This window comes from Mytilus californianus, unplaced genomic scaffold (assembly GCF_021869535.1).
Source record: "Mytilus californianus isolate M0D057914Y unplaced genomic scaffold, xbMytCali1.0.p SCAF_4, whole genome shotgun sequence".
Lineage (NCBI taxonomy): Eukaryota > Metazoa > Mollusca > Bivalvia > Mytilida > Mytilidae > Mytilus > Mytilus californianus.
In genome coordinates, this window is record NW_026262690.1 from 121,798,645 (window position 1) to 121,817,678 (window position 19,034).

The following is a 19,034-nucleotide window of genomic DNA, read 5'->3' on the forward strand; positions in this document are numbered from 1 at the left end:
ATAGCGCATTAGCCATCCTACTATGTAGGAGTGCGCCGATATAGAACGGCGATTCATACCTGTAGAAAGAAAGAAAGCTGCAAGCCAAACAACTATTTTTAATTTGAGTTAAGATATGAGATTTTTAGATGAAGCAAATGTGATATATCCCATTTTAAAAATATTTTAACTATTTAAACCCAAAAATCAGCCAAGTACGTATTATATGCCATTGATATATAGCTAATTAACATACTAATAATTAAACAAAATCTGTCCTTTCTCCAACACCAAGCTATACCAGCCGCACGCCGCCATCACTGCAATAACACATGCGACAAGATCAAGCCGAAACCGAACGCCTTTGATAAACAGGAGGACCGTCCGAAGTTACCGAAGCAAGAAGCATCGTTAAGCTTTCGATAACACCGTAATGTATATTGTTTTGTGTCGATATCAGTTGTAGTAGCCTTGCCGCCTCTCTAATTTATGCCCGGCGTCCATTTTAATTCGTCTCGGCCAATGAGTCATACATGAACTTTCATTATTTTTGTTTTACACTATTGGAGAATTTATTTATCTCGTTATGATTGCACGAAATATGTTTCACTGTTGTAATAAAGAAATATTCGACAAATTGCAGAAGCAGTTATCGCTTTGTTCTAAATGCTTTGGGCAACACTGGGACCTGTTCAAACAAAGAAAACTCGATCCGATATACTTTTGCCTAAATGTCCCGTTTTCGATCACACCTTCAGTGGTATCACATTTGGTATGAATAAAAACCGAATAAATGATTTCTGGCTCTTCCTGTCGTCCAGCACATGTGCGAAGCGATAATGAAATTTTTCCAGCAGTTTTGCCCATAAATTCGTTTCTTGATTTGTCGAAAGTTTTCATTTGGTGACTGGCTGTCTTATGGGACCACCAATTATGCGTTTATATCTTCTGAGCATGATGTAGCCCAGTGTTACACCATTCTGAGTGCCAACAGTTATTTAAATTTAATTAGATGATGAATTTGCTGCACCAACATAGTACAGATGCAATGGTAATTCATTTCTTTTGATTTTGGTCTATTTTAGGTCCTACAAACCATCTGGAAGAATGTTGCTATTTCTATCTGTCAAGAAAATCTTCAATAATTTCAATTTGCAAATACAAGCATGACTTGCCCTTAACATTGAAAGTATGCATGCAGTGGTTTTGATTGTGATTTCTTTATAGAAGCTAATGTGTACCAGTTTTAAAAGTAAAAAAATATGAGTCATAATTTACTTTAAAATTTCACTCTTTTAATATAAGAATTTCTTGACAGATAAATTATATACTTGATCCTGTAGGCTAATTAGCTTCCTTATATTTGCTTTTACATCCTGGAAAATGCATACGGCTTGTTTGATCTGCAAACACTATGGATAGAACTTCAAATTTGTTTTGAATTTTTTTATCAGTTATTAAACATTTTAGCAACAACAAAAAAACGAAACTCAAATATAGTTAGTTGTTGATCTTCAAGACTTGGCAGTTTTGATGGACAGATCGAATCCTAAGAACTTTAGAAACTTTAATATGTCTACTTTGATTTAGAATTTGAAGTTCTAGATACAGTCCATTATACAATGAAGGTTGTGTCATATTCCTTAATTCCTTCATTTTATTCACAGGAAAATAACTATAAGCGTAAGTAAATGTATATTGAAAAGTGTTTTAAAAGATACACGTGTTTGCAATAGTTCAGTTATTACTGAAAAAACTTAGTCTGAAGACACTTTTTCAGGATTTAAGGAAAAGTGCAATGTATCCTCTTCTGACAAAATTTTACAAATCTTGCATATGAATAGAGGTTAACTTCTGCATCTTTAATTCAAGCTGGAAAAAAAGTGGTGCCGTTTTAATTTTTACATAACTATAAAATTCCAACCCAATTAAAAAGATAATTATGTGTTGGTTTATTATTTTTAAAAACACGTAATTGTAGTTTCAGATTACTTTTGATGAAAGCTAAAATTAAAATAATTGTTCTTTGAAATAAAGTCAGAAGTCATGTAAGTAACAAGTAGTATATATACTGATATATGTAATAACAATGCAGTTCTTAAAAGATTTCAAATTACAGTACTAAAATACTTGGGTAAATGTTCAAAATGATGGACAATGGTTTCAAATGCTTAAACATGCGGAATACTCATGGTCTGATTCTATTTTTTAGCTGGAAAATGGTGAAGATATTTGTGGGAAACTTGAGCCAGTCTACGGCGAGGGAAGATATACAGATGATGTTTGAAAAATATGGAAAAGTTACAGAATGTGATGTATTGAAAAACTATGGATTTGTGGTAAGTTCATTGTCAGTCTCGTCTTTTAAAAAACTTGTTATGGAAGTAGTGTAAATAAATTTGATGATTTTTTTTCAATAATACATTTATGAGGCTCATATATTTAATGTTAAATGCCAAAACTTCCCCTAAAAACAAACATAAAAACCCAAGGGTAGGATCTGTACATCATCATGCAGTAATACTTTTAGATTACAGATCAGCTCAAGTGTGAAAAGTAAATTAGAAGAGAAGATAGGCAATAGGGCTAATTAAATATTATCTTATGCATTATATCTGGTTAAGAGATTTAGTTTAATGTTTCAACTTTGGAAAGACCAATGGAATTTTTCATAGCCTATCAAGCTATCAGGAATTCTTAACATTACATGTAGCTTTACATGTGGATTTTCATGTATACCTGTAGTTTCCAGTCAAATAGAAATTGTATTTGTTGAATTGGTCATTTGTTACAGTTATAATTTCAACATATGGTTAGATACATGACCTTTGATTGAAAAATAAGTTATCAATTAGTAAACAGAAAAAATTGTATTTCAGCACATGGCAAGTTCAGATGAGGCAGAAAAAGCTATTCAGGAACTGGATGGAGCATCAGTTAAAGGCAGCAGAATGAGAGTGGAGGTATATTCCAAATTGATATATATTTTTAAATTCCGTTAGTTTGGTTTTTGATGGCAAAGATGTTGTTTTTATACGACCGCAAAAATTTTTGCGGTCGTATATTGGTATGACGTCGTCGTCTGGCGTCGTCCGAAGACACATTGGTTTTCGCACTCTAACTTTAGTTTAAGTGAATGGATCTCTATGAAATTTTACCATAAGGTTCAATACCACAAAAGGAAGGTTGGGATTGATTTTGGGGGTTATGGTACCAACAGTAAATGAATTAGGGGCCAAAAATAAGCATTTTTGTAACTTCCAGACATAACTTGTGTGTTAGTGTATGGATCTCTCTGACATTGTACCACAAGGTTCCATATCACAAAGGGAATGCTGGGATTGATTTTGGGGGTAATTGCCTCAAAATATTAGGAATTAGGGGCCAAAAAAGGGGCAAAAAACAAGCATTTTTCTAGTTTCATGACAATAACTTGTGTGAAAGTGTATGAATCTTTCTGAAATTGTACTACAAGGTTCCATATCTCAAAGGAGAAGCTGGAATTGAGTTTGGGGGTAATTGCCCTAAACGTTTAGGAATAAGGGGCCAAAAAAGGGCCAAAAATAAGCATTTTTCTAGTTTCCAGACAATAACTTGTGTTCAAGTGTATGGATCTCTCTGAAATTGTACTGCAAGGTACCATACCACAAAGGGAAGGCTGGGATTGAGTTTGGGGGTGATGAATCATAAGGGGGTTCAAAAAACTTGGGGGGGGGGGGGGAGATTTTTATTTTTTTTCCTTTTTATACGACCGCAAAAATTAAAAATTTTTTGGTCGTATATTGGTATGACGTTGGCGTCGTCGTCGTCCGGCGGCGTCGTCGTCGGCGTCGTCCGAAGACGCATTGGTTTTCGCACTCTAACTTTAGTTTAAGTGAATGGATCTCCATGAAATTTTACCATAAGGTTCAATACCACGAAAGGAAGGTTGGGATTGATTTTGGGGGTTATGGTACCAACAGTTAAGGAATTAGGGGCCAAAAAGGGGCCAAAAATAAGCATTTTTGTAACTTCCAGACAATAACTTGTGTGTAAGTGTATGGATCTCTCTGACATTGTACCACAAGGTTCCATATCACAAAGGAAAGGCTGTAATTGATTTTGGAGGTAATTGCCTCAAAATTTTAGGAATTAGGGGCCAAAAAAGGGGCAAAAAACAAGCATTTTTCTAGTTTCATGACAATAACTTGTGTGTAAGTGTTTGGATATTTCTGAAATTGTACTACAAGGTTCCATATCACAAAGGGAAAGCTGGAATTGAGTTTGGGGGTAATTGCCCGAAACGTTTAGGAATTGGGGGCCAAAAAGGGGCCAAAAATAAGCATTTTTCTAGTTTCCAGACAATAACTTGTGTTCAAGTGTATGGATCTCTCTGAAATTGTACTGCAAGGTACCATACCACAAAGGGAAGGCTGGGATTGAGTTTGGGGGTGATGAATCATAAGGGGGTTCAAAAAATTTGGGGGGGGATTTTTTTTTTTTCTTTTTTTTTCTTTTTTTCCTTTTTTTTTTCTTTTAAAATTTTCCATTTTAAGTTGGTTATTTCTGATTAATATTTAAAAGCAAATAATAATGATATGGTAGGAGATACACACCAAACAGGATGTGTAAATTATTATCTAATAAGTATTGTGCAATAGCAAGAAATTTTCAATTGCACAGTATTGCACAATAGCAAGAAATCTTCAATTGCACAGTATTGCGCAATAGCAAGAAATCTTCAATTGCACAGTATTGCGCAATAGCAAGAAATATCCAATAGCACAATATTGCGCAATAGCAAGAAATTGTCAATTGTACAGTATTGCGCAATAGCAAGAAATATTCAATTGCACAGTATTGTGCAAAAGAAGATACTTTGTATCAATTGCTTATTTCTTGATCAATTTCAATGGGGTTTTATTCTTGAATTCTTGGGGTTCTTTAATATGCTGAATCTAACCGTGTATTAAGTTTTTGGATTTTGGGCCCTGTTTTTAAATTGGTCCACATTGAGGTCCAAAGGGTCCAAAATTTAACTTTGTTTGATTTCATCAAAAATTGAATTATTGGGGTTCTTTGATATGCCGAATCTAACCGTGTATTTAGATTCTTAATTTTTGGTTCCGTTTTCAAATTGGTCTACATTAAGGTCCAAAGGGTCCAAAATTAAACTTAGTTTGATTTTAACAAAAATTGAATTTTTAGGGTTCTTTGATATGCTGAATCTAAACATGTATTTAGATTTTTGATTATGGGCCCAGTTTTCAAGTTGGTCCAAATCGGGGTCCAAAATTAAACTTTGTTTGATTTCAACAAAAATTGAATATATGGGGTTCTTTGATATGCTGAATCTAACCATGTATTTAGATTTTTGATTTTTGGGCCCTGTTATCAACTTTGTCCACATTGAGGTCAAAAGGGTCCAAAATTTAACTTTGTTTGATTTCATCAAAAATTGAATTATTGGGGTTCTTTGATATGCCGAATCTAACCGTGTATTTAGATTCTTAATTTTTGGTTCCGTTTTCAAATTGGTCTACATTAAGGTCCAAAGGGTCCAAAATTAAACTTAGTTTGATTTTAACAAAAATTGAATTTTTAGGGTTCTTTGATATGCTGAATCTAAACATGTATTTAGATTTTTGATTATGGGCCCAGTTTTCAAGTTGGTCCAAATCGGGGTCCAAAATAAAACTTTGTTTGATTTCATCAAAAATTGAATTCTTGGGGTTCTTTGATATGCTGAATCTAACCATGTATTTAGATTTTGGATATTGGACCATAATAGGTGAATGTCCAATTTAAAATTTTTAAGTTCTTAGACCACATTCATTCTGTGTCAGAAACCTATGCTGTGTCAAATATTTAATCACAATCCAAATTCAGAGCTGTATCAAGCTTGAATGTTGTGTCCATACTTGCCCCAACTGTTCAGGGTTCGACCTCTGCGGTCGTATCAAGCTGCGCCCTGCGGAGCATTTTATTTTTCTTCTTTTCCTTTTTTTTGTCGAGCCTTCGACTTTTGTTGAAAAAGCGAGACATAGCGATCCTACATTTCGTCGGCGGCGGCGGCGTCCACAAATATTCACTCTGTGGTTAAAGTTTTTGAAATTTTAATAACTTTCTTAAACTATCCTGGATTTCTACCAAACTTGGACAGAAGCTTGTTTATGATCATAAGATAATATTCAAAAGTAAATTTTGTAAAAAAAAAATTCCATTTTTTCAGTATTTTACTTATAAATGGACTTAGTTTTTCTGCCAGGAAACATTACATTCACTCTGTGGTTAAAGTTTTTGAAATTTTAATAACTTTCATAAACTATCCTGGATTTCTACCAAACTTGGACAGAAGCTTTTTTATGATCATAAGATGATATTCAAAAGTAAATTTTGTAAAAAAAAAAATCCATTTTTTCAGTATTTTACTTATAAATGGACTTAGTTTTTCTGCCAGGAAACATTACATTCACTCTGTGGTTAAAGTTTTTAAAATTTTAACAACTTTCTTAAACTATCCTGGATTTGTACCAAACTTGGACAGAAGCTTGTTTATGATTAAAAGCTAGTATTTAGAAGGAAATTTTGTTCCATTTTTTCCGTATTTTACTTATAAATGGACTTAGTTTTTCTTCCAGTTAACATTACATACAGTCTGCAGTTTAAGTTTTTAAAACATTTATTAGATTCATTAACTATCCTGGATTTTTACCAAACTTGGACAGAAGCTACTTACAATCAAAAGATAGTATAGAGAGGAATATTTTTATTAATTTTTTTCCTCATTTTTATACGCCCGTTTACGGGACGTATTATGGTATACCGTTGTCCGTCTGTCCGTCCGTCCGTCCGTCCGTCTGTCCGTCCGTCGTCAACATGTCGGACATTAACTCAAAAACGCTTTAACCAATTTGCATAAAACTTTGGTGAATTGTTTATATCTATTGATGTGAGCTCCCTTTCGTTTTTTATAAATTTTGAATTTTACATTTCTGAGTTATGGGGTTTTATTCATTAAAAAAAGGGGGATTTTCCAGTTTTCGGACAATAACTCAAGAATGCTTTCACCAACTTGCAAGAAATTGTGGTGGATTGTTTATATCTATTGACATGAGCTCCCTTTTGATTTTTATAAATTTTAGATTTTACGTTTCCCAGTTACAGGGTTTTATTTATAAAAAAGGGGGATTTTCCAGTTTTCTGACAAAAACTCAAAAATGCTTTCAGCAGTTCTTATGAAACTATGGTGAATTGTTTATATCTATTTAAGTAAGCCCCCTTTAGAATTTTATAAATTTTACATTTTACATTTATGAGTTATGGGGTTTTATTCATTAAAAAAGGGGGGATTTTCCAGTTTTCGGACAATAACTCAAAAATGCTGTCAGCAATTCTCATGAAACTTTGGTGAATTGTTTATATCTATTGATGTAAGCTCCCTTTTGATTTTCATAAATTTCTAATATGACATTGAGAATTAATTGACCTTTATTTGTTTATAGTCTGAAAACAGATTTACTAAGTATTGCGCAACAGCACAGTGTATTGCACAACAGCAAGAAATCTTTAATTGAATATAAATTCAATTCATATAACCAATTTCAAGTTCTTTGACTACATTTATTCAGAAACCTGTAATATGTCAAATATTTAATTACAATCCAAATTCAGACCTGTATCAAGCTTGAATATTGTGTCCATTTTTGCCCCAACTGTTCAGGGTTGGACCTCTGCGGGCGTATCCAGCTGCGCTCAGCGAAGCAGTTTATTGTTGAGCCTGTGATTAACAGCAAAAAGTAGGCGAGACACTGGGTTCCGCGGAACCCTTACGAATTTTTTTCTTTTAAAATTTTCCATGTTAAGTTGGTTATTTCTGATTTATATTTAATAGCAAATAATAATGATATGGTAGGAGATACACACCAAACAGGATGTGTAAATTATTATATAATAAGTATTGTGCAATAGCAAGAAATTTTCAATTGCACAGTATTGCACAATAGCAAGAAATCTTCAATTGCACAGTATTGCGCAATAGCAAGAAATCTTCAATTGCACAGTATTGCGCAATAGCAAGAAATATCCAATAGCACAATATTGCGCAATAGCAAGAAATTGTCAATTGTGCAGTATTGCGCAATAGCAAGAAATATTTAATTGCACAGTATTGTGCAAAAGAAGATACTTCGTATAAATTGCTTATTTCTTGACCAATTTCAATGGGGTTTTATTCTTGAATTCTTTAATATGCTGAATCTAACCGTGTATTAAGTTTTTGGATTTTGGGCCCCGTTTTTAAATTGGTCCACATTGAGGTCCAAAGGGTCCAAAATTAAACTTTGTTTGATTTCATCAAAAATTGAATTATTGGGGTTCTTTGATATGCCGAATCTAACCGTGTATTTAGATTCTTAATTTTTGGTTCCGTTTTCAAATTGGTCTACATTAAGGTCCAAAGGGTCCAAAATTAAACTAAGTTTGATTTTAACAAAAATTGAATTCTTAGGGTTCTTTGATATGCTGAATCTAAACATGTATTTAGATTTTTGATTATGGGCCCAGTTTTTAAGTTGGTCCAAATCTGGGTCCAAAATTAAACTTTGTTTGATTTCAACAAAAATTAAATATATGGGGTTCTTTGATATGCTGAATCTAACCATGTATTTAGATTTTTGATTTTTGAGCCCCGTTATCAACTTTGTCCACATTGAGGTCAAAAGGGTCCAAAATTAAACTTTGTTTGATTTCATCGAAAATTGAATTCTTGGGGTTCTTTGATATGCTGAATCTAACCATGTATTTAGATTTTGGATATTGGACCATAATAGGTGAATGTCCAATTTAAAATTTTTAAGTTCTTAGACCACATTCATTCTGTGTCAGAAACCTATGCTGTGTCAAATATTTAATCACAATCCAAATTCAGAGCTGTATCAAGCTTGAATGTTGTGTCCATACTTACCCCAACTGTTCAGGGTTCGACCTCTGCGGTCGTATCAAGCTGCGCCCTGCGGAGCATTTTATTTAATTACTTTAATAATAAGAATAACATATTTTATTTTCTGTTTTACACATGTATATACATGATATAGTTGTGAAAAATATTTTTAGATAAAAAAAAAATACGTAACTTCTCCCTAATATTGTGTGTTTCATATTGTAAAAGCAATTTATTTAGATTTAAATGTTTATTTTACAGAAATCAACAGGAAAGTCTTCAAGAGGAGGTGGCAGAGGTGGTGGAGGGTAAGCTATTTGACAGTTCAATCTGCAGAATTCTCCCCAGGCCTAAGATATAATGCTTTACCATGATGCATTTTCTCATCCAATGCTCATCAACTTGCTGTTTACTGAATACTTGTATATTTTAGAATTCTCCCCAGGCCTAAGATAAAATGCTTTACCATGATGCATTTTCTCATCCAATGCTCATCAACTTACTGTTTACTGAATACTTGTATATTTTAGAATTCTCCCCAGGCCTAAGATATAATGCTTTACCATGATGCATTTTCTCATCCAATGCTCATCAACTTACTGTTTACTGAATACTTGTATATTTTTAGAACTCTCCCCAGGCCTAAGATATAATGCTTTACCATGATGCATTTTCTCATCCAATGCTCATCAACTTCCTGCTTACTGAAAACTTGTATATTTTTATGCATGATGGCCATTTATAAAATGAAAACTTATAGCGGGGGTTAACATTAGTAAGCAATAGCTAAAAAAATGTTTAGTTTTAGTATACTTTTACATCTGGAACCAGAAAATTCATAATGCTTATTCCAAACTATTAGTTTTAGAAAACAAAATGAGAATCATATTCATAAAAGACCTGAGTTGTGCAGATCATTGTAGAAAAATAGGATGTTTCAATGTTATCAATGAAAAGTGTTATTGGTTCATAGTGGCCAGTTACTTCATATAGTGGCAGATAGGTACATACATACATAAATGGTGGCATACCATTATAAAATACCATGACAGTTTATTTGGTACTTATCACCACACATAGACAAATCTGTGATGCATAATAAAAATGTATGTCATAGTCCAAAGTTCTCTAAAAGTGGTGGTCAGAAAGTTTTTACCACCAAACTTTGCAAAATACAGACGGAAGTTTGGTATTTTTCAATAGCGAGGACCACCAGGGAAAAAAGTTTTTCTGATCTTAGTCTTAATAGATAAAGCATGATACATGTATCTCTGAATCTTAATAGAAAAAATATGTAAAGTGACGAATTTTGTTTGTAGAAAAATGAGAGGTGGCCGTGGTGGAGGTAGAGGGGGAGACAGATATGGCGGTGGTGGTGGGGGTGGATATGGTGATCCATACAGACGTCCACCACCTTATGGCGGCGGTGGTGGTGGTGGAAGAGATTCTTATGACAGATATGGGGGTGGATCAAGGGACAGAATGCCTATTAGCAGAGGGTATGATTCTTATGACAGACGGCCACCACCAATGGATGACTATAGAGACAGAGGTTATGGTGGCTATGGAAGTTATGACGCTCGCCGTAGTGAGTATGACAGGTATGACCGACCCCCTGCAAGAGATCCATACTACAGTGACCGTGGTGCCGCTGCCCGTCCCCCACCCGAGTACTACAACAGAAGGTAAGTAAGTATTCTTTTTTATTATTATTTTTGCTTGATTTTATTATCTAAATCTTTAGCATTAGAACAAGGGCACTAAGTTTATCTTTAAAACTCTTTGAATTTGGAACTGTTAGTTTGGTTTATTTTTCATTGCTTTGCATTGAGCATTCTCCTACTTTTTATACATAACATCCTCAACTTTTTCATTTATTTCATTTCTTGCTTTGATATTTTATTAAAAAAAATAATTTATATTTATTGTTGCAAGAATATTGTTTTAGGGAAATAAAGTTGTAATGGACTCAAATGTGTCTAAGCAATGGCATACCAAATTATTAAAATGAATTTTATGTCTTTATATTGTACATTCACCAATTAAGAAGGACTTTTTGCCTGGTAATTGATAATATGAAATTGAGTGTTTATCTAGACAAGGGTAACTGATAGACATTTTATCACACAACACTTTAATTCAATGTTAATCAGTGGTGAGTCTTTAATTAAAAATTTATATTCTTGCATAGGACTTTGTAGAAACTCACTTCTGAAAGCCAGAATCTGATTTTGAAATAACAATTGAATACAACTTATTTGCCTTGTTGGGAAGTATACTTGTATAAATACTTGTTGGCTGCAGTGCAGAACAAGGCTGAGAAATAAAGTAGAAAACAATGTTTTACTTTTATTTACAAACATTGAAGCTTTATTATCAAATTTTATTACAAGTATGTTGGAAGACAGAATACCATATGAAAATAATTTTTAATCCAATTTAAAAACCAAATTTGTTCTTAAAATAAGAAGGCAGTAATTAAAGAGAACTGTTGATTCTTCATTGAGCTACTTTTAGGCATGGGAAATGACATATTTTTGATAATTTTAAAGTGAAATTCTTGATTCTTGAAATGAGTTTCCTAAAAAGGCTATAATTCAAGAATAAACAATTGCCCAGTTAAATAATCAAAATTGAACTTCCCTTAAATTATCTTGTAGTTAAATAGTTCAGAGTGTCCACAGAAATATGAAAAAGTAATTCAGGTTTTTAACTCGAAATATATTTTTCTTTTAGAAGTATGTTATTTTATTAAGTATTTAACAACATCATGAGCATTTATAAAACTTGGAACCTTATGTATAATGACAAGTAACTAAACGACAAATGCATCAGATAGTGTGGGAAAGATATTGTCACACATTGTACATGTATCTGGTGACTGGTGCACTTTAGTAAAATGGCTGGTTAAAATAAGTGTTTCTAATTAGCACATACATGATTTGATATAATAGATACAAATGTTAACTTGCATTATGGAAAATTTTTTGCTTTTAGTTTCAAATTTGAGTAAAAGTAAGATTTCTGAAAAAAAATTGATTGTATTATTTCAATAGTAATTGACAATTATATTTTAAGCTGTACTTCTTTTTTGACTTAGCAAGCTTTAGTTCAAATTAAATAAAATTGCAGTTCAAATGATTAAATTGGAATGCCAAATATCTGAAGGATCTAAGTAATGTTTATTTATAGACATGTAACTAATTCTGGTTCACTGTCTTTGTAGACCTCCTCCAGGACCAGAAGATGACAGACTAACAGGATATTCAAATGGACATGATGCTGATAATTATTATGACAGATTTTACAAGAAACCCGCACCGCCACCACAGACACAAAAATCAGTTTCACAAGGATTCTTACAGAGTGAACCATACTATTTTTAGCCAGTCATATCATTTTGTGTTGTTATTCCGTCAAATCATGGAACCAATTTCCACCAGACCAAGGCATTTTTATATTCGTTTTGTTTATCCTGTTAGTTTGTTTGAGATCAAAGTACTTAAACAATTTTTTTGTATATGTTCATTGTTGTCATACATGAATCATAGTGTATAATTGTCATAACTTTTTTTATATCATGAATTTTGTGTATATGTATGAGCTATTTACATTGTTCTGTCAGTTGAGTGTTACAGGGTTGTAAGTGAGGTACTTACATGTGCTCTTTTATTAAATCTTTTGAGGTGTAAGAAGTAGATAATCTCATTTTATTTTTATTTTTCTTAGCTACAGCTTGTAGACCCTTAATGATTGTTCAATATTTGAATGATTATTTCACTATCATTTCTTTAAAGGATTTTGAATACATTTTTAACCTTTAACCTTTGTATCAATATCACAGTGCAGAATCTTTTGTAATCTGAAGAATTTAAAGGTCAAACATCTATATAAGGCATGTGAGTTGTTCCCCTTGGATAATGTATATTTATATCTCGCTGTTGATAATGAGGCCAAGGATACCTATTGGATCTAGGTTTAAATTTACTCAGTAGTTAGCTGGGTGATATATTTATTTAATTTTTCAACTGAGAAAACAGTCCCCACTGAACACCAGTGAATTGACAAAAAGAGATAAGGGACCGTTTTTGTAAACATTGTCTCCCAAAAGATTTTAACTTGACTAGAGCAGATTTCTTTTTTAACCAATCAAATGATTTGAAGTCCATTTGTCTCTACCATGATTTGTTCATTTCATTCTAAATGAAATGTTTGGATAGATTTCATATCGATACAATGAAATGGTCCCTACTGTTATAAGTTGTCAGCAAAGAAGAAGAAAAAATAGTTTTGAATAAAGTAATTCTCTAGTTCACTTAATTTATGCCTTGTGATTAACCAGTATTAAATGTTAAGACTTGTGTACTTTGAATTCATTATTCTTGGGATACTTATTTTCATGTGTATAAGGGAGTCCATTACAAATTTAGTAAAGGCCTGTACATGATGTATGAAGAAGTTGTGGACAATTTTTCCTCCACCTAAAGGACTTGATGTTAAGCAAACAACAATCAATGCTTCATCCACAAACATTGATACTTGCAAAAAGTAAATGAATACAAAGTACATATCTCAGCAGTCTGCAATGTTAGTCACTAGTCCAATGCCCAAGACTAGTCAAATTTTATTCAGACTAGTAAGTATGCAAAACTTTTAGACACAGGAAAAAAATTCAGAATGTTGTTCTTTGGACTAGTAGTTGGAAAAGATATTGGTGCAGACTGCCTCACAATAAATCTTGAATACAAAAATTAGCCCAAGAAATTCTAGATACAAATTTAAGTTAACTGGGATAGAAGAAGGGGGAAACATGATGGTATTTTTAACTGGGGTTGCTTTTAATCTGGAGAATTTTATTTTTTACAACAGTATATTGTGTATATATTGTACATGTTTAAGACAGACCAAAGAACTACACAATCTTTAAATGAAACACATGAAATGTGATTCTATTTAGATATATTTTACAAATGCAGTATATCAAGTTTTCCCTTAGAATAAACATTGCAGCAAGTTAAATGAGTGTTTATTTCATTATATATCAACACATTGAGTTTATTAGAAATCCATTTAGTTTGTCCACATTGTCATTATTGTTTCTAAGGACTCGCTGCAAATGACAGTATACTATCAGAGAGAACTGCGAGAAGATTTGATATAAAATGATCTGGTTGTCTGCACACCAATAACATGACAACAGTGTTATAAAATAAAAATAAACTTGTATGAAATTGTTTGTTACTTTTAGTAATCGCCATTGGTAGTGTCCTAAGTAGTCTATTCTTTTTAGTGTGTGCCAGATGAGATTATCTCATCACTTGTCCTTCGTCGTCTGTTGTTCACTGAAAACTTTCCTAACCCAGTACAGTGGTGTAAAAGCAGAAGAACCAACATTTTTTCCAATGGTTTCAGGAAAGTAAGAATTGCAATTCTACTATAAACCAAAGTTAGAGATGTGCTAGTCATACCCTGACATTTTTCATATATAAATAATGTGTTGTGGTATGATTGCCACATGAGACAGCTTTCTGATCATGTTCAAATGACGGGGATACAAGTAACTATTGGTAACTGTATTAAAGCCTTATACAATGATAAAACCCATGCTTATGGTCAGCTATTAAAGCCCAGACTTGAGATATGTGTACAATTCAAAAGAGAAAAAAAGTTTTCATGCCACTTTTTGCAATATTTTAAAGCAAAAAAATTCAGGTCATGGTTAAACAAAAAAGAAATCCTGACAATTATGACAAAATCAGTAAGCTTAATTTGTTAGAGTAAGAAAAAGAATGGTTAAACTTTATTCGTGTCACTTTTGTCTCGCCTGCAAAGAGTCGCAGTATGCTAGACAGTACAACAATCCAGCGACAGTTAAACTATTTGTTAAAAGCGTTATATTTTTCGAAGGTAGAAGACCTGGATGCTTCATACCTTGTATGCAGATACCTTATGTTATGAAGTTTCCGTCATTGTCCTTGACCTCATATTCACGGTTTAGTGACTGCATGAAAAAAATCAGTTTTTTTACACGCCCGTTTACGGGACGTATTATGGTATACCGTTGTCCGTCTGTCCGTCGTCAACATGTAGGACATTAACTCAAATATGCTTTAACCAATTTGCATGAAACTTTGGTGAATTGTTTTTATCTATTGACGTGAGCTCCCTTTCATTTTTTATAAAATTTTGATTTTATGTTTCCGAGTAATGGGGTTTTATTCATTAAAAAACAGGGGATTTTCCAGTTTTTGGACAAGTCAAGAATGCATTCACCAACTTGCAAGAAATTGTGGTGAATTGTTTATATCTATTGACATGAGCTCCCTTTCGATTTTTATAAATTTTAGATTTTACGTTTCCGAGTTGCAGGGTTTTATTCATAAAAAAAGGGTGAATTTTTCAGTTTTTCGGACAAAAACTCAAAAATGCTTTCAGCAATTCTTATGAAACTTTGGTGAATTGTTTGTATGTATTGATGTAAGCTCCCTTTTGAATTTTATAAATTTTACATTTCTGAGTTGTGGGGTTTTATTCATTAAAAAAAGGGGTGGTTTTCCAGTTTTCGGACAATAACTCAAAAATGCTGTCACCAATTCTCATGAAACTTGAGTGAATTGTTTATATCTATTGATGTAAGCTCCCTTTTTATACGACCGCAAAAATTAAAAAATTTTTTGGTCGTATATTGGTATGACGTTGGCGTCGTCCGGCGTCGTCCGAAGACACATTGGTTTTCGCACTCTAACTTTAGTTTAAGTGAATGGATCTCCATGAAATTTTACCATAAGGTTCAATACCACAAAAGGAAGGTTGGGATTGATTTTGGGGGTTATGGTACCAACAGTTAAGGAATTAGGGGCCAAAAATAAGCATTTTTGTAACTTCCAGACAATAACTTGTGTGTAAGTGTATGGATCTCTCTGACATTGTACCACAAGGTTCTATATCACAAAAGGAAGGCTGTAATTGATTTTGGGGGTAATTGCCTCAAAATTTTAGGAATTAGGGGGCAAAAAACAAGCATTTTTCTAGTTTCATGACAATAACCTGTGTGTAAGTGTTTGGATATATCTGAAATTGTACTACAAGGTTCCATATCACAAAGGGAAAGCTGGAATTGAGTTTGGGGGTAATTGCCCGAAACGTTTAGGAATTGGGGGCCAAAAAGGGGCCAAAAATAAGCATTTTTCTAGTTTCCAGACAATAACTTGTGTTCAAGTGTATGGATCTCTCTGAAATTGTACTGCAAGGTACCATACCACAAAGGGAAGGCTGGGATTGAGTTTGGGGGTGATGAATCATAAGGGGGTTCAAAAAATTTGGGGGGGGGATTTTTTTTTTTCTTTTTTTCCTTTTTTTTTCTTTTAAAATTTTCCATTTTAAGTTGGTTATTTCTGATTTATATTTAAAAGCAAAAATTAATGATATGGTAGGAGATAAACACCAAACAGGATGTGTAAATTATTATATAATAAGTATTGTGCAATAGCAAGAAATTTTCAATTGCACAGTATTGCACAGTATTGCACAATAGCAAGAAATCTTCAATTGCACAGTATTGCGCAATAGCAAGAAATCTTCAATTGCACAGTATTGCGCAATAGCAAGAAATATCCATTGGCACAATATTGCGCAATAGCAAGAAATTGTCAATTGTACAATATTGCGCAATAGCAAGAAATATTCAATTGCACAGTATTGTTTGTGCAAAAGAAGATACTTCGTATAAATTGCTTATTTCTTGATCAATTTCAATGAGTTTTATTCTTGAATTCTTGGGGTTCTTTAATATGCTGAATCTAACCGTGTATTAAGTTTTTGGATTTTGGGCCCTGTTTTTAAATTGGTCCACATTGAGGTCCAAAGGGTCCAAAATTTAACTTTGTTTGATTTCATCAAAAATTGAATTATTGGGGTTCTTTGATATGCCGAATCTAACCGTGTATTTAGATTCTTAATTTTTGGTTCCGTTTTCAAATTGGTCTACATTAAGGTCCAAAGGGTCCAAAATTAAACTTAGTTTGATTTTAACAAAAATTGAATTTTTAGGGTTCTTTGATATGCTGAATCTAAACATGTATTTAGATTTTTGATTATGGGCCCAGTTTTCAAGTTGGTCCAAATCGGGGTCCAAAATTAAACTTTGTTTGATTTCAACAAAAATTGAATATATTGGGTTCTTTGATATGCTGAATCTAACCATGTATTTAGATTTTTTATTTTTGGGCCCTGTTATCAACTTTGTCCACATTGAGGTCAAAAGGGTCCAAAATTAAACTTAGTTTGATTTTAGCAAAAATTAAATTCTTGGGGTTCTTTGATATGCTGAATCTAAACATGTGTTTAGATTTTTGATTATGGGCCCAGTTTTCAAGTTTGTCCAAGTTGGGGTCCAAAATTAAACTTTTTTTGATTTCAACAAAAATTGAATATATGGGGTTCTTTGATATGCTGAATCTAACCATGAATTTAGATTTTTTATTTGTGGGCCCCGCTATCAAATTGGTTCATATTGAGGTCAAAAGGGTCCAAAATTAAACTTTGTTTGATTTCATCAAAAATTGAATTATTGGGGTTCTTTGATATTCCAAATCTAACCGTGTATTTAGATTTTTAATTTTAAGTCCCGTTTTTTAAATTGGTCTACATTAAGGTCCAAAGGGTCCAAAATTAAACTTAGTTTGATTTTAGCAAAAATTGAATTCTTGGGGTTCTTTGATATGCTGAATCTAACCATGTATTTAGATTTTGGATATTGGACCATAATAGGTGAATGTCCAATTTAAAATTTTTAAGTTCTTAGACCACATTCATTCTGTGTGAGAAACCTATGCTGTGTCAAATATTTAATCACAATCCAAATTCAGAGCTGTATCAAGCTTGAATGTTGTGTCCATACTTGCCCCAACTGTTCAGGGTTCGACCTCTGCGGTCGTATCAAGCTGCGCCCTGCGGAGCCTTTTATTATTTTCATAAATTTCTAATATGACATAGAGAATAAATTGAACTTTATTTGTTTATAGTCTGACAACAGATTTACAAAGTATTGCACAACAGCAAGAAATCTTTAATTGAATATAAATTCAATTCATATAACCAATTTCAAGATCTTTGACTACATTTACTCAGAAACCTATAATATGTCAAATATTTAATTACAATCCAAATTCAGACCTGAATCAAGCTTGAATATTGTGTCCATTTTTGCCCAAACTGTTCAGGGTTGGACCTCTGCGGGCGTATCTAGCTGCGCTCAGCGAAGCAGTTTATTGTTAGATGATATACTCGCTTATTATGAGTAATAGAATAACTGTATTTGGTATATGGGTTCCTTGAAGCTTCTACATGCCTGTCAGGTAGAGTTCTCCTGACCTCGACCTTATTCCATGGATGTTTAATTTTTGTCTCGCCTTGACGGAGTCAAAAAACGAGACATAGGTATGCTGTTTCCGGCAGCGGCGGCGGCGTCAACAATGTATTAGTTTGTGATTAGGTCTAGTTCATGGTGAACCACTAGTGGTAGGTCAATGATATTTGGTATGCAGTTCTATAAGCATTGGCACATCTCATTACCATGGAGATTATTTGGGCCCACCCCCTAAGTCAAGGTCTATTGACTTTGAAACTTTTCATAAGTTTACATGTATTAGTTTGTGATTAGGTCAATTTATGGGGAACCACTAGTGGTAGGTCAGTGATATTTGGTATGCAGTTGTATAAGCATTGGCATATCTCATTTCCATGTAGATTATTTGGCGCTGCCCCCTTATTCATGGTCTAGACTTTGAAAATTTTGATAAGTTAACATGTATTAGTTTGTGATTAGGTCAGTTCAAGGGGAACCATTAGTGGTAGGCCAATGTTAATTGGTATTCAGTTGTATTATCATTAGCACATCTCATTTCCATGGAGAATATTTGGCCTCGCCCCCTCAGTCATGGTCTATTTACTTTGAAACTTTTGCTTAGTTTACATGTATTAGTTTGTGATTAAATCAGTTTAAGATGAACTGCTAATGTTAAGTCAATGATATTTGGTATGCAAATTTATTGGCATTTGCAAGTATTGTTTCCATGGAGATTATATAGCCCCACCCCTGATCATGGTTCATTGACTTTGAAACTTTTACATAGTT

At 33.1% G+C, this 19,034-nt stretch overlaps 1 protein-coding gene across 3 annotated transcripts; it reads left to right on the forward strand.

The window, feature by feature from the left end:
• The first annotated feature begins 263 nt into the window (after window positions 1-263).
• On the forward strand, window positions 264-14,135 carry LOC127739280 (cold-inducible RNA-binding protein-like). Of its 3 annotated transcripts, none has more exons than XM_052250940.1 (6): window positions 264-414; window positions 2,192-2,318; window positions 2,859-2,942; window positions 9,161-9,207; window positions 10,219-10,584; window positions 12,126-14,135. In XM_052250940.1, exons 2-6 carry the CDS (start codon window positions 2,199-2,201, stop codon window positions 12,283-12,285), a joined length of 777 nt encoding a protein of 258 aa, XP_052106900.1. In that variant the 5' UTR covers window positions 264-414; window positions 2,192-2,198; the 3' UTR covers window positions 12,286-14,135. The 3 variants fall into 3 exon arrangements, with proteins under 3 accessions (XP_052106900.1, XP_052106899.1, XP_052106898.1); XM_052250939.1 differs by having other exon boundaries at window positions 264-409; XM_052250938.1 differs by lacking the exon at window positions 264-414 and adding an exon at window positions 421-1,030.
• Window positions 14,136-19,034: the final 4,899 nt, after the last annotated feature.

Coding starts and splice junctions, on each gene's coding strand:
- LOC127739280 (XM_052250938.1), top strand. Junction 2,319..2,858: donor TGAAAAACTATGGATTTGTG/GTAAGTTCATTG, acceptor ATTGTATTTCAG/CACATGGCAAGTTCAGATGA. Junction 10,585..12,125: donor CCCGAGTACTACAACAGAAG/GTAAGTAAGTAT, acceptor CTGTCTTTGTAG/ACCTCCTCCAGGACCAGAAG.